At 39.7% G+C, this 14,833-nt stretch overlaps 1 protein-coding gene across 1 annotated transcript in view; it reads left to right on the forward strand.

Moving 5' to 3' along the window:
• Window positions 1–14,833, forward strand: part of RYK (receptor-like tyrosine kinase) — a 110,382-nt gene that overhangs the window by 1,512 nt on the left and 94,037 nt on the right. Inside the window, exons 3-6 of the mRNA XM_010858309.1 lie at window positions 37–262; window positions 4,113–4,214; window positions 5,088–5,172; window positions 6,455–6,554. Of these exons, the coding sequence (XP_010856611.1) occupies window positions 37–262; window positions 4,113–4,214; window positions 5,088–5,172; window positions 6,455–6,554 (513 nt within the window). The remainder of the gene's footprint in view (window positions 1–36; window positions 263–4,112; window positions 4,215–5,087; window positions 5,173–6,454; window positions 6,555–14,833) is intronic.

Raw genomic sequence — 14,833 nt, forward strand, 5'->3', positions numbered from 1 at the left:
CGGGCCCCGGCGTTTGCTTGCTGTGTTGGCCGGGAGGTGTGGTCCCTGCCCGCCTCCCCCCAACGCCGGGCCAGCCTTCCGGCCTACTCCCCAAGTCGCCTAAAGACCCGGGGACCCCTCGGCCGCCGGCGAGCTTCTCCATTCCGGCTTGCTTACAGCCTCTTCGGCCTTTCGCCTTATTCCCTAGAGGCACTCTTCCCCGCCGCTCCAAGTTTCTTTGACCCTTCCTCTATACGTGTCGCTCTAGGGCCCTGGACTTCGGGTACTCGAAATCCACGTTTTATTTAGGAACTGCAGTGATTCTGATGCCCTGGTAGAGGCAACACTACTGTGCTGATACTTTGCTGCTATCATAGGTTTATATTTTCTTTAAATGAAAGAAGTTGGTTATAAGGGCGCTACTGTTCGAGGCAGTCTCCAGATCAGGGACGATAAGCGTATTTTATAATAGTGAATGAATCTCCAGGTACCAGACCTTTTAGCTTCTTCAGTACCTTGGTTTTTGTCTTGGATATGTTGGAGTTTGGACTGGTCCTGTATTTCAGGGCCCCTCTTCTACGTTGATACTTTCTAAGGAAAGGAGAACTTGGCTTTGGGTCAGCTGGTGGTTCTGTTCTACCTAATTAGTTTTGTTATTGGGGAATTAATTTGAAAAATAGGACTTTGTGGATTCTGGAAGTAACTCCTTAGAGGAAGGTCTAATAGAAATGGCCCCAAATAGGAAGTCTTTGGTACTTGCAGATACCTAGACATTCACTTTCTTTTGTGTATTATGGGCCAAAGAGCCACAGTTTGTTTTTCCGTCTTTATTTCATCTCAGATTTGTGGTACATCTGAGTGTTTGATGGGAAAAATTACTTTTATCTATCATTTTATCCTGTTCTTTAAAAGTCATAAGACTTTCTTGAAGCCTGTTGAAGTCGACTTAGTGTTAAAGTGGAATTGCTTTTAAGCAGACTATTTAGACATTGTTACATATATGGGCTTGTAGTTTTTAACCAAAGAAGAATGCTGTGTTTTTGTAATGTCCTGCCATTCTAAATCCTCTTTGCAGTCTAGCAGAATTAGCGGAATTTAGTTTAGCTGAATGAAAATTGCAAATTGGATTAGTGCTTGAAACAAGACTAAAGTTTAGGAAAAATATTGTTTATAAATTAACCCATCACATTAATTAAAAAATAATATTTTAAAAATAGTAATTTACTCATTTTAAAAATACTATGTATTGTGCATGATTTTGTAAAGATTTTTTGGTTAAAAATGTGTATATAATTTGTGGCTTTGTTTATATGTAAGAAATCATCTCCAGGAGAAGGACAGGGAAGCTTGGCATGCTGCAGTCATGGGGACCCAAAGAGTTGGACTCGACTGAGCAACTGAACTGGATTGAGGGAAGGGACAGGGGACAACCAGAGGCTGACATGGAGTGCCTGCCATATACTTGCTCCTCCATGTTTTATACATGTTATTTTCTTTAATTTTCTTGTGACCCAGTGAGGTGAATATTATTATTCCCATTTTAAAGATGAAGAAAGTGAGACTTCTAAGTAACTTGTTCAAGGCTACACATGTAATAATCTTTTTTTAAAAAATCAAACGTAGTGTTGACATAGACCACAAAGTTTCATTGAATGAAATGAAGATATTTATAATAGAAGTTTGATCATGGTGTGGTGGAAAAGAATAATTGCTATTTAATACTTGAAATGTTGTATTTGTTACCTGATTGATAAACATCCAATTTATGCCCAGGAATGAGCCATTGGGAAGAAGGGAGAGAGAATTTCCTTGCTGATCAAAACCTCAGTCACCTCTGGGACAGGGGAGACCTGTAGTATTTTCTTTAATACAGAAAGAGTTGACCTGTTAGAGTGGGTCTCTTGACTCTCCATCCTGCTCAGATCCAGGCCCTCTTCTTCCTTTATCTATTCTTCTAACTTGAAAGTATTCCTTGGCTACTCCTGGCTGGGAAAGAGCAAGTGGGTGGGGCCGATGTGTACCAGGCGTACTGGGTTCTCAGAATGCAGTTTCCCATAGGAACTCTTATTAAGACTGCTTGTGTCGTGTTTTTGTATCTTTATGGTTTTTTAAGTGCCTTCTAAAAGCTAATTTGAGAAACTAACCATCACTATAATATTTCTAAGACAACGAATTTGCATTGCCAAGTGCAAAACTTATAAGTGAAGTTGGTAGTGACTTCATAAATTGAACTAATTGTTTTTGACATGAGAATAATTTTTTTTAATGCAGTTCATACATGCACATATTTTTTAAAAAATCAATAACGCTAAAAGACTTAAAAAGCAATAGTCTTCTGCTTTGGGCCTTTCATCTTCCAGGCCCTACTTTCCAGTGGAAGCTGCTTTCCCAAGCTAGCTCTTTTTTTCCTCCCTGTTTTTTTACTTTTCATATTTTGAAATCAGTGTAGATATCCTAGTATAATAACTGAGCAGTTGCCCTCTTCTCATGCCCAAACCCCCCTGTTTAGTTACATCATTTTTAGTAAAACCAGCAGTCTGTATTTACATTATTGTGCATATATTTATATTATAAATTTTTATTATACATTATTGTATGTATACATGTATGTATACAGACACACACATAAATATAAATTGACTTCTGAGTTAAATGGTGACCCATAAATGGTTATGTTTTCTTTTCCAAAACGCTTTTGTTTTTCCTGGAGCAAATAAGAGACTTAAACTTTTTGATAAGTCTATTCTGTATCTATGGCTACATTCTCTCATACACTCCAAGAAATATATTAAATGCCTTTTGATATTTTTTTTTCAAGTAACACATCAAATCATCTATCAGTTCCACTTGTTTTCCTCTTAGAGCCTCCTTGTTTTGGAGGGAGAAAACGGTAGGCTTGTTTTCTCTGCAGATTCTGTACCCTTCTCTTCTGTCTTCTGTCCCCTTTTCCTCTGATCCTGGATCTCCTGCCTTCTTTTTTTTGGTTTGCGTCATGTTACTGAAGTGTATCCTCAGTAGCCTCCTGAGAAGAGTTGCATGGGAGGTAAATTATTTCAGGCCTTGTATGTCTGGAGATGTCTATCCTATCCTCATGCTTTTAGGTGATTTGACAGAATTTACATATTAGAAAAAAATACATATATTTTTGCTACTTTTGGTGGCATTTTTCACAGTTACCTGGCTTTAAGGGTTTCTGATGAAAAATCCAAAGGCATTCTGATGCTTTTTTTCCTTGTTGTTTGAGCTTAAGGTCTTTGTCTTTAAGAAATCTGTAATTTTATAAGCTGCTCTGTGGCCCCTTCTCCTGTCTGTGGTTCCTCTTGTCTTAGTGAGGCCTTTCAATCTAGAGACTCATATCCTTCAGTTTTAAAGAATGCCTGTTACTTCTGATAATTTCCTGTCCATCACTTTTTGTTTGCTTCCGAAATGTCTATTGGTTTGGTTGTTGAATCTCCTGTAATTGATCTTCAGATACCCTTAACTTATGTTGCCTCTTATTTATATCTTCATATTTGGAGGTGGAAGGAGGGGGAAATTTTCTCAATTTTGTCTTCTAAGCTCTTGTATTTTTAAAATTTTAATGATTATTTTAAATTTTAGAACTCCTTCTGTTCCCTGTTTAAATTTCATTTTATTCTAATTTTATGGATATATTATCTTCATTTATCTTTCAGGCGTATGTTGTTTTTAATTTTTTCTGTATGTTTAATATTTTAAAAATACTTCTTCTGCTTCCTTCAATGTGCCTGTTTATTTCAGAGTTCTTTTTCTGTTCATTTAAATTATATCTGTTGATCCTCCCGTGTCTGTAGTTAATTAAGAATGAGATTCTGAAAAGTTGATTAGGGGAGAGCAAGCCTGTGTGTATGTGTGTGAGAGGTCTCCTGGCCTCGCGTGGGGTGCGAGTGGACTTTTCATTGGGAGCCTCCTCCCATATATCAGCGCCTTCACCTCTTCTTTAGGACTGGTCAGCATCTGTGGAGAAGACACCTCCACTCTGCTGTCTCAGATGTGCTTGGTGATACATCAGCTGCCTGGGTTTGAATTATCTGGTTGGGGAGAGATGGAGGGTGCCGTTATTCAGGCTGTAGACTTTGACTTCTGTTTACAACTCTCTTGTTTTTGTGGTTCAGTTTCTTCAGAGAAAAACTTTGGGTTAACTGCCAGACCTGGGGGCCCAACAGCTCTGAATGCCCCTCACCAGTGGCTCCCCCTTTGGCAGGCTAGAGCCTCAGGCTGGTGGCTCTTGGTGCATCCAGGGCTGAGTCCCTCCAGGGGTCCTGAGAAGCACTGACCACTCCTTCAGCCGTGTCCCATCTTGCATATAGAGTCACAAAGAGTTGGACACGACTAAGCACACACGAGCACATCATGCAAAAATTTGTTGAAATATCTGATGTGGTGTTGTCTACTTTCCCTTTGTTTGTAGTTTAGTATCTTTGTGATTTCATTACTGTCATTTTAGAGGCGTCCTAGGAAGATGGGGTTAAAGGCTAGTGATCACTTCACAGTGTGTAAATGGCACACTGTGAAGTGGGTTGGGCTTTGACTGTTGAAGAGCTGGTGACGTGTAGTTTTTTGGTAATAACAATATTAGGAAGAGTAGTGGTGGTGGTCACAGTAATCGTTGACACTTTATAGAGTGCTGCTGACATGTTGCAATCTTTTCCCTATGTCAGGTACAAAATAATCCCTGTTTTGGGTGCATATTGTTATAGATTTGAAGGAAGTATGTAACCAGCTCCTTCCCTGGTAGTAGGGCATGCAGTCTTGATTTAAGTCTATCGGTATAGAGACTCCAAAAGCCTCAGAAGCTTTATGTGGAATCCCTTTGTTTGCTCCAGGCCCTGCTTAGGCTGCAGTGTTGGCATTCGATTCCCCATTTTACTAATGAGGACTCTGATTTGGGGCCCTTTGGGCAGTGAGTAGAGGGCCAGGTCTTAACTCAGTCCAGAATCCATATTGCCTCTATGTCAGCTCTGGGGGAGCTGTGATTAACTGAAATTCTTAAGGAGTAGAATTGACAAGCGTGCTGCCACATGTGCTCATCTGTCTTCACTATTATCCACGTTCTCTCCTGTTCACTGTCTAATTGGTAATTCTGATAGTTGAGTTCCCTGGAAGTCCAGAGCTGGTGAAAATTGTCTGTGGCTGGGGCAGAGCTAGGGTGTGGGGAAAAGTTGCTGGTGGACGGTGGGTATGGTATGAACTGTTCATGATAGCAGAGTTGCTGGCGCTAGGGCATCTGTAGGAGTCTAGGGAACTTCCGAGAATAGACTCCGCCTTCCACCAATTAGGAATTCACTCTGGATAACCGCCTCTCCATTAAAACAAAGTACCCTCTGGAAGAGTTAAGCATTGTTAACATCTTATTTAAAATCAGTTTAACACTAGTTGAGATCATTGCTTCTCGAATTAGTCCAGTAAAAATTTTTGAAGCCCAACCAAGTACCACATACTGTGGTAGAAAATGGCAATTCAAAGTTACTAAAGTCCTTCTCTTAAGGAACTCAAAATTTCATAAGAGAGACTAACAGTTGTAGCTACAACTCTCACATTAAGATAAGAGTTATACTTCTGATTGATGTAAGTTATTGTGGGAATGATTGCTTTTGACTGTAGAAGGGTGGAGGGTCTTGGGTTTAGGGAAGGTTTTTCTAGGAAAGGGGACATTTGAGTCTCATCTCCAAAGGTGAGCTTGAAAGACAGTAAAGAGGAGCGTTTCATGTTAGGCAAAAAAAAAAAAATAGTACAAAGCCATAGGCGTATGGAAGCAGGTATGTGTGAAATCAAGGAGTAGGAACAATGTAATGTGGCTAAGATGAGAAAATTTGGCAAAACCAGGGAGTGGCAGAATATAAAGCTGAGAGGTAGGTTGGAATTAGATTAGGAATTTGAATTTTATTTTATAGGTAATGCGAAACTGTTGAATTTAGGAAAGGAGAGTACACAGAGGGGTTATAGAGAAGACAGCTTCGGCTCCAGTGAAAGGGTGGCTTGCAGACTGGAAAGATGGATTGGGGAATGGAAGAGAGTTAGCCTTGTTGTGCTGTGCTTAGTCGCTCAGTCGTGTCTGACTCTGCCACCCCGTGGACTGTAGCCTGCCAGGCTCCTCTGTCCATGGGGATTCTCCAGGCAAGAATACTGGAGTGGGTTGCCATGCCCTCCTCCAGGGGATCTTCCCAACCTAGGGATTGAACCCAGGTTTCCTATGTTGGAGGCAAATTCTTTACCATCTCAGCCACTAGGGGATCAGCTAGGGCAGTTGAGGGTGTGGCATGGGTTTATGAGGAATTTGCAGGGAGTTTGGAGAAGACTTAGTGGGGAGAACCGAGGGCTAAAGAAAAGGGAGGAGGCAGAGAGGAATCAAAGTTTCAGATTTGAGCAGCTTTTTCTTATTGAAAATGGTTGAAGGAAAAGAAAAATGAGATGAGCCATTTTTCTCCCAGCACCTCTCTTCCTTTTCAACCTCAAGCCAAGTGTTTGGGGGTGGGGGAGCAGTGAGCGTGTTCTTTCTGCTGCTGCGGGGCCTGTCCTCCCGCTGCTCAGACTCTGAGGAGGTGGTGCTGGTGGAGGTGGGTTAGCACGCTGCAGCATGCTCCGAAGCCTGGATGTTTTGGGTGGGGTTGGTGGTATTGATACAATGTTAATTTGAATCCATGTGTTCTTCATTGGGACAGCTAGACTGAGACATTGTGCAGTTTTGGGTTTTGAATTTTTTTTTTTTTCCGGTCTTCATTCTACACACGTGGGAGAACTGTCCAGTTATGGCTAAACCTGTCTCCTGTGAGTCACATCCTGAGTGACTCGTCTGTTCTGAAGGTGCTGCCTGAAATACTGTTTGGACTTTAAGGGTCACTTTAGAAACAAATGAAATGTGGGTATTTTTTTTTTTTTTTTAGCATCCTGAATTGAGAAATTCCACATGACTACTTTTGGGGTTTTAACACAATTATGCCAGTGTTCTGAAAAGACTTGCCAGCTATATATACTAAAACAAAACAAAAACTTGACATGAAATAGAGCCATTACCTACTCTGAAATTGTATTATGCTTAAAAGTATGTTTTTTCCTGTGTTATTGTTGATGTATACCAAGTATAATATTTTCTAATCAAGATGTTATTAAACAACTTTGATTTATGTAGGACCTCTAAAAATGTGATGTGCCAAAACAAATGTGTGTATTGCTGAATTACATAATAAACCATTTACTGAAAATTTTCAGTTGTGTTCAGCAAGTAATAGTGCTGAGTGGCAGACTATTTTTGAAAAGAAATTTCAGACGTCCCATTCTTGTTCTTAAGACGAATATGTTGTATCTTGTTCATAAATAATGAACATGTTCTTTTATAAATATGTCTTGCTCTAGGTCATCAGTTTCACTTAATTTCTTTTATTTATCAACCATTGGCAGTAGATGGCATTGGCATTTTTTAATAGATAAAGCTGAGACTCTGGGAAATTACACAGTTTGCTGGAGGTCACAGAGATGTCTGGGGCTGTATGACTCTAAAGTGCGTGCTTTCTCTACTGTGCTGCCTCTGAAAGTTAACAGTTTACATAGTCTTTATCTAACCAGAGTCATCTGAGGGGCTTAAACAAAATACAGATTCAAAGACCTACTCTGAGCAATTTGTTTAGGAGATCTGAGATGGGGTCCAGCCAATGGGGTTTTTGAACAGTATGTCTCATGAATTATCAGATGTACGGCTTTTTCACATTTGAACATCTCTGAAATTGGAATCATTTTACAATCAGTGGTGAGTCATCAGGTAATTGACAGCCTTTTTTCTTTCTTAATGGCACAAGAAATAACGGTGCATTTAGACTAAATGAAATACAGTATTTTAACAAGATGAAATTGTAAAGGAGACTTAGATATAATTTGCCACCTTTCTTGTTTTTTGGGTATCTGTCACAACTTTCTTTCAGAATTGTAAAATTCACTGGTGATAACGTATTTGTGGTAATGGCTGTGTAGTAATGTCCTTGCAGGGAAGGCCAAAATGGCATTAGGTTTAAAAGCAATGGAAACGTGCTTTTCGGCTGGGAAGTTGCTGTCAAGAGAATTATCAGTGGTTCTCAACTTATTTTGTGAAAGCCTTAGAGCCTTTCCCTAGACAAGGGTATGGATCCCACATACACTAAGTTTTGTGTACTCTGATGGGGGTTCTTAGACTTTGAGGGTTTTGCAGGGCCTCTTGATGAAAGCTTATGGATACATCTGAACCCCTTGAAAGCTGCTTCTGGAAGGGAGCATCTATTACATTCCGTATATCATCAGGTCAGATTCTCTGACCTCCTACGTGATTTTTTTTCTTCCAGTTTTATTCAGATATAATTGACATACAGCACTGTGTAAGTTTAACATGGCCAGCATAATGATTTGACTTACATACATCATGAAATAACTACCATAGTAGGTTTAGTGAACACTGTTATCTCATGTAGATGCAATATTAAAGAAATAGAAACAGAGTTTTTTTCCTTGTGGTGAGAATTCTTCGATTTACTCACTTAACAGCATTCATATATAGCATATAGCAGTGTTAATTATTGTGTTATACATTATACCCCTAGTACTTATTTATCTTATAACTGCAAGTTTGTGCTTTTTGACTACCTTCATCAACTCCTCCTGCCCCCTGAATTTGTAAAAAGTTTGCAGACATTAAGGCTTATTCTGTTGTAATTACGTGGCTTTTGACAAATGCATCCCCTCTAGGATCACACAGAATAATTTTGCAGCCCTGAAAATTCCCCTGTGAAGGGGGCATTTATGTTTATTAATACCATTACTTATATTTTAAGTAAGTTTGCTTTTAAAAAATGTATTTATTATGGAGAATTTCAAACATTCAGGAGTAGACAGACTAGTATAGTGAAATTCTATGTATCCATTATCCAGTTTCAACAGTTATCATCTCAGAGCCAGTTTTGTTTGGTCTGTACCTCTCCACTCGCAATCCACTCCCTTGTTATCACTTCCCCCCGTCTTCTGCTTGGATTATTTTGAAGCAAACTCAGAAAATTGCATAAAATATTTTTTGGTGTGTGTGTCTAAAAGATAAGGACTCTTAAAAATTTATAATAACCAAGATCACACCTAAGAAATTAACAGTGATTCATAAATATCATATATCTGGGCTTCCGTCGTCCTGCTTTATAAATTAATGTTTATATGGAGACTCTTGCCTGCCACCTGTTTCTTCTCTTGTCGCTGCTCCCCACCACACCACGGTTTAGTTCCTTTGATGCCAAGCTCTTCTCACCCTAGGGTCTGCAGTCAACTCTTGCTCTGCCTTATGTACTTATCGCAGATCTTTTTGGGGCTGGAGCCTTCTGTATCTCAGCTTAGTGTTCCTTCCTCAGAGAGCTTTGCCTCTCTAGGGCTGACCCTCAGTGCTACTCGGTTCTGTCACTTTGTTTTCTTTTAGGTGGGATTCTCTGGTGGCTCAGATGGTGAAGAGTCTGCTTGCAGTGCCAGAGACCTGGGTTGAATCCCTGGGTCAGGAAGATCCTCTAGAGAAGGGACTACCCATTCCAATATTCTTGCCTGGAGAATTCCATGGACAGAGGAGCCTGCAAGCTACAGCCCAGGGGGTCCCAAAGACTCAGACACGACTGAGAGGCTAACACTTTGACTTTTGTTGTTTCTATCTCCCTCTGTAGGAAACTTAATTCTGTTTGAATAGCTGCTGCTGCCTCTGCTGAGTCGCTTCAGTCGTATCCGACTCTGTGCGACCCCATAGACGGCAGCCCACCAGGCGACCCTTTTATACTGTTTTACTCTATATCCCCAGCACCTGAAACAGTACCTGGCACATAGTCAGGTACTGTTCAGTTAAAATTCAGTGAATGAGTTAGTGAATGAATCATACTTTTTGTTTTTTACTTCACCATCTTGTGCCTTACTGGAGTTCTCATTCTTTTGATCATTTCCCTTTGCCCACTTAGTTATTATCCAAAAGGATATTGGAGTCAACTTGCAAATGGACGTTTAAATAAATTAGTTATAATGGCTTCCTTTGAAGTCGCCTAATTTTCCCAACTCTCTCTCCCCTGAACCCCGCTCCCTGGGTGAGATGTCCCCGCCTTGGCTTCCATAGCTCTATGCCGTGTATAAACCATGTGGTCACTGTGCCCATCACATTCTCTAGTGCCCTGCTTCACTAAGGCTACCTTGTGGCTTGGCACGCAGCTGTCTCTCAGCAGACTGCTGGTCCACACTACAGCTGAAGGATATAAAATATTCAACAGAGATTCTGGCAAAATAATTAAAAGCTGGAAAACAGATTTCTAATCTTCTGAAATGCTAATCTGCTGTTAACCCTAGCCAGTGTATTTTTTCATCTCTAGCAATTTGATTTGGGTCTTTTCATGTCTTCCATGTCTCTTCTTGACTTTTTGTGGGGGCACAGTTACAGTCGTTTTCATGTCAGCTGATTCTAACATCTGCCAGTTCTGCGTTGGTTTCAGTTGATCTATTTTGCTTTTTTGCATGCCTGATAGTTTATGAATAGACACAGGCATTATGAATTTTATCCTGTTGGGTCCTGGATATTTTTATATTTCTGTAAATATTTTTAGGTTTTATTCTGGTACTCAGTTAAGTTACTTGGAAACAGTTTGATCTTTTCAGGTCTAGGTATTTAGACTTGTTAGATAGGACAGGAGCAGGCTCAGTGTAGGTCCAAGTATTTCTGAGTCAAGACCTTTCTTTGTACTTGCTCCTGTGACTCTGGCAGATGTGAGTAGGTGATATTCCAGAACCTGTGAAGTGTTACCCTCTGTTAACCTTTTATTTTTGCTCTGTTCTGTGTAGCTTCTTTATGCATGCTCTGAGCAGTACTCAGCCAAAGGCTGGAGGGGCAGCCCTCTGCAGATCTTGGAAGTTCTCTCTCCATGCAGCTGTCTCTTCTCTGGAAATTTGTCCTACATACTCAAGCTGTCTTTGCCTTTCTGAACTCATGTATTTTGTCTGGTTTTGGTTATTTCAGACAAGAGAGTTTATCTGGTCCTGTTACTTGGTCTCGCCCAGAAGTGGAAATGTCCGAGGATTATCTTTTTGATTGTTTGCGTTTTTTCAAAAATTGTTTAACTCCTTAGATTATTTGTTAAGATAATTCAGTCCAATTTCAAGAAAAATTCTAAAGTTTGTGTATGTGTGCATGTATGCACATGTGCAAAAATGTGGGTTTATAGTAGATAATATGGTGTGGGATAATATTGGAGTTGAAATCTGCATATTTGAGTTTTAAATCTATCTCCTCCTTCTGTTATATGTGGGCAGGCAAGTAATTAATGTTTCTGAGTGTTGGTTTCCTCATATATGAGATGCTTTTCAGTGTATAACAGGATGTCTGTTGCATAGTTGCTGTATATGAAAGTGCCATATAATCCTCAGAATAATTTATTTTGGTTATTGGTGGGGGATTTGTATGTTTTTGGATAAAAACTCAAATCATAGAATGTTAAAGGGGTTATTTAGATATCACCTGCTTGATTGATTGCCTTCGGTAGCAACATTTATCACTCATTGAATAATTACTGAGTTTACACTAGACGTTATTTTAGAAGCTTGACATGTTTTGGTGAAATAAAACAGCTAAAGATCCCTGTCCTCATACAACTAACTTTTAGCAGAGAGACGAGTGACTTGCCTGGGGCAAAAAAAATTCAGGCAACTTTGGGACAGGGCTCCAAATTTGCACTTGGAGTTGCTTGCAGGGAGGAATAATGTTTGTGAATTCTCTGTTGTGTCTTTGATTTCCTGGCTGTAACAGCCAACTCTGAGCTACTAATGGCTGCACAGCTGACTGAAAGAGTGTGTGTGCTCCTGTTAGGGATTGGCTTGAAAGAGAGTGAAAGGTGGTTATGTCAGACTGTGAGTGAATTACTTCACCTCTACTGTAGAGCTGTGCTCGCAATACATGCATGAGCTTGGTAAGATAATTTTCTTCTTTAAATAGTGCAGGAGTCAATGATAAATTGTTTTTCAGAGTATCATTTTACCAGATAGAACGTTCTGGCACTATGGCAGGGCATGCTTCGTATTTTATGTTACAGTGCTAGAGATTATGGGTTATATTTTTGTTACTCACTATCCTTAGATAGGAGCTGAAGAAAAGATGCCCCTTTCCTACAGTGTAACATTTGTAAATTCTCTTCTTATGATGTAGTTAAATATTAGGCCTCAGCTAATTTTCTAGGTATAATTTGACTATAGCTAGATTTATGAGCTTCTGGTGGACAAATTATTACTTTATTGTATCCATTTCAGTTTGTTAGTTTCCATAAACTGGGAAAATTTGAAACAAGAGCTCTGTATTTATTTAATTTGAACATTGATTAAAATACAGACTATTTAGTGGCTTCAAACATAGTAAACGATTTAGCCTTTTTTTCCTCTGGCTCGCATACCATACTGTCCTCAGAACCTAGAAGGGTATCTTGACTAAATTTTCAACTTTAGTTTGACTAACATTTGGAAACCATGGATGATATCATAGAATAATAGAGTTTTGGCTGACTTTTTGAAACCATCATGATATCATAGAATAATAGAATTTTGTGGCTGAGGAGGGACTTTAACTTTGTCTGGTTTAACTCCCTTGTTTTATAGTTGAGGAAATTGATGCCTGGAGAAGGTGGTTAAGTAATGGATTGCCAAAGGTCACTCAGCTACTCATTAGCAAAAACTCCACTTTAGTTCTGTTCCTACATTACTTTTGCTTTTTGCCTTAACTGATTCCTCATGTTCGTCTTTGATGTAGTTGATTTCTATCAATAGCCAGCCATTCATGCATCTAACATTTGAGTGCCTACAAGCACACTAACACTCCGGCCTTGCTTGAGAGGTATGCGAGGTAGCAGGGAAGACAGATGGTTTGGTCACTGGCACTAATGTTCGACCATTGTTGTGGTCTTAGGAAACCAATAGTTAACTTTTAAAATCATTTAGAATAATTTTTAAACTGTTATGTTATTTGAACTTAAGCTGCACAGGCCAGGTCATGTAGAACATAAGCCTTGAATTAAGCTTGAGCTTAAAATTGTTTAGGGGAAAGTGAATTTTCCTTGATGGATGTTGAGCGTTTTGCAGAAATAACTTTGGTTTTTCAGCTTGGAATTTGGGTTATCTAAAAATAACTTACGAATAAATGTCATATTTTCTAACAAGAGAGTAACATTCCTAGTGTGCTAGAATTGGCGGTGAGAAATTTAAGTCTGGTTATGATAGTTGAAGAACTGAAATGTTCTTCAGCTTAGAGGAGAACAGTCCTGTACATTTTAAGAATAGCATGCTCCCTGTTCAGTCCATGACTGTCCCCCCTTGTTCCTGTCAGCCTTCCGGCAGTCTCTTTCCACTTTCCATCTGCTTGTTGGCCTGCTCTGTCCTCTTTTCTGTTGGCCCTTTCATTTTTACCTTATGGAACTCAAGTTTTGTTTTGAGGTCTCCTCTGACTCTTTCATAGTGCTGCTTTTTCTCTTCAGCCTAACTGAAACCTAATTGTGAGTGAAATTTTCCTCAGAATCCTTTCCAGTTGCTGGAAAACAGTTTTAGTACATTCCCTTTGCATTTATGGGGTAAGGGTCAGCTTTTTTTCTTTTCTTTTTTAAAAATAATAATTTATTGGGTGACGTTCACATGACATAAAATTCACCTTTGTAAAGTGAAGAAAGAATTCAGTGACATTTAGTTTATATGTCATATTGTGCAACCACCAACCCTGTCTAGTTTCTAAACATTCCCATTGCTCCAGAGTAAAACTCCTTACCCATTAAGCAGTCTTTTCCCATCTTCCTCTCTCTTCAGCCTCTTGCAGCCACCAATTTGTGTTCCATTTATCTATGTGGATTTATCTATGCTGGGTGTTTCATATAAATGGACTAATAAAATACGAGGCATTTTCTCTCTGGCTTCTTTTTGGCACTGTGTTTTGGGAGTTCATTCACATTGTAGCATGTGTGAGTCCTTCATTCGTTTCCACGACCAAATAGTATCCCATTCTGTGTCTATACCAAAATTTGTTTATTCATTCATATTTTGATGGACATTTGGGCTGTCGCCACATCTTTACTTTTGTGAACAGTGCTGTTATGAACGTGTGTGTTAAGTACTTGATTATCTGTTTTCAATTTTGGGTGTATACCTGAGAGTGGGTCATGTGGTAATTCTCTGTTTTAACTTTTGGAAGAACCACCAAACTTTTTTTTTTTTTACAGTGACTGAGCCTTTTTGTGGTCCCATCACAGTGTACAAAAGTTCCAACTTCTCCATATCCTTGCTAACGCTTGCAGTTTTCTGTTTGTTTTGTAATTAAAGCTATCCTAGTGAGTGTAAAGGGATACCTCATTGTAGTTTTGATCTGTATTTCCCTCATGACAAATGATATTCATATGTTTGTTGGCTGTTTGTGTGTTTTCTTTGGAGAAATGTCTATTCAGGTTCTCTGCCCATTAAAAAAAAATATTTATTTATTTGGCTTCATGGAGTCTCAGTTGCAGCACACAGGATCTGTGTTGAGGGGCACGGGATCTTCGTTGTGGCATGCAGGCTTCTCTCTAGTTGTGGTGTGTGGGCTTAGTTGTCCCACCCCATGAATTGAAGTTGCTCAGTCGTGTCCGACTCTTTGCGACCCCGTGGACTGTAGCCTACCAGGCTTCTCAGTCTATGGGATTTTCCAGGCAAGAGTACTGGAGTGGGGTGCCATCTCCTTCTCCAGGGGATCTTCCCAACCCAGGGATTGAGCGCGGTTCTCCTGCATTGTAGGCAGACGCTTCACCCTCTGAGCCACCAGGGAAGCCTGTTCCACCCTATGTGGGATCTTAATTCACCGACTGGGAAT

This window comes from Bison bison, unplaced genomic scaffold, assembly GCF_000754665.1.
Source record: "Bison bison bison isolate TAMUID 2011002044 unplaced genomic scaffold, Bison_UMD1.0 scf7180017864384, whole genome shotgun sequence".
Taxonomy (NCBI): Eukaryota; Metazoa; Chordata; class Mammalia; order Artiodactyla; family Bovidae; genus Bison; species Bison bison.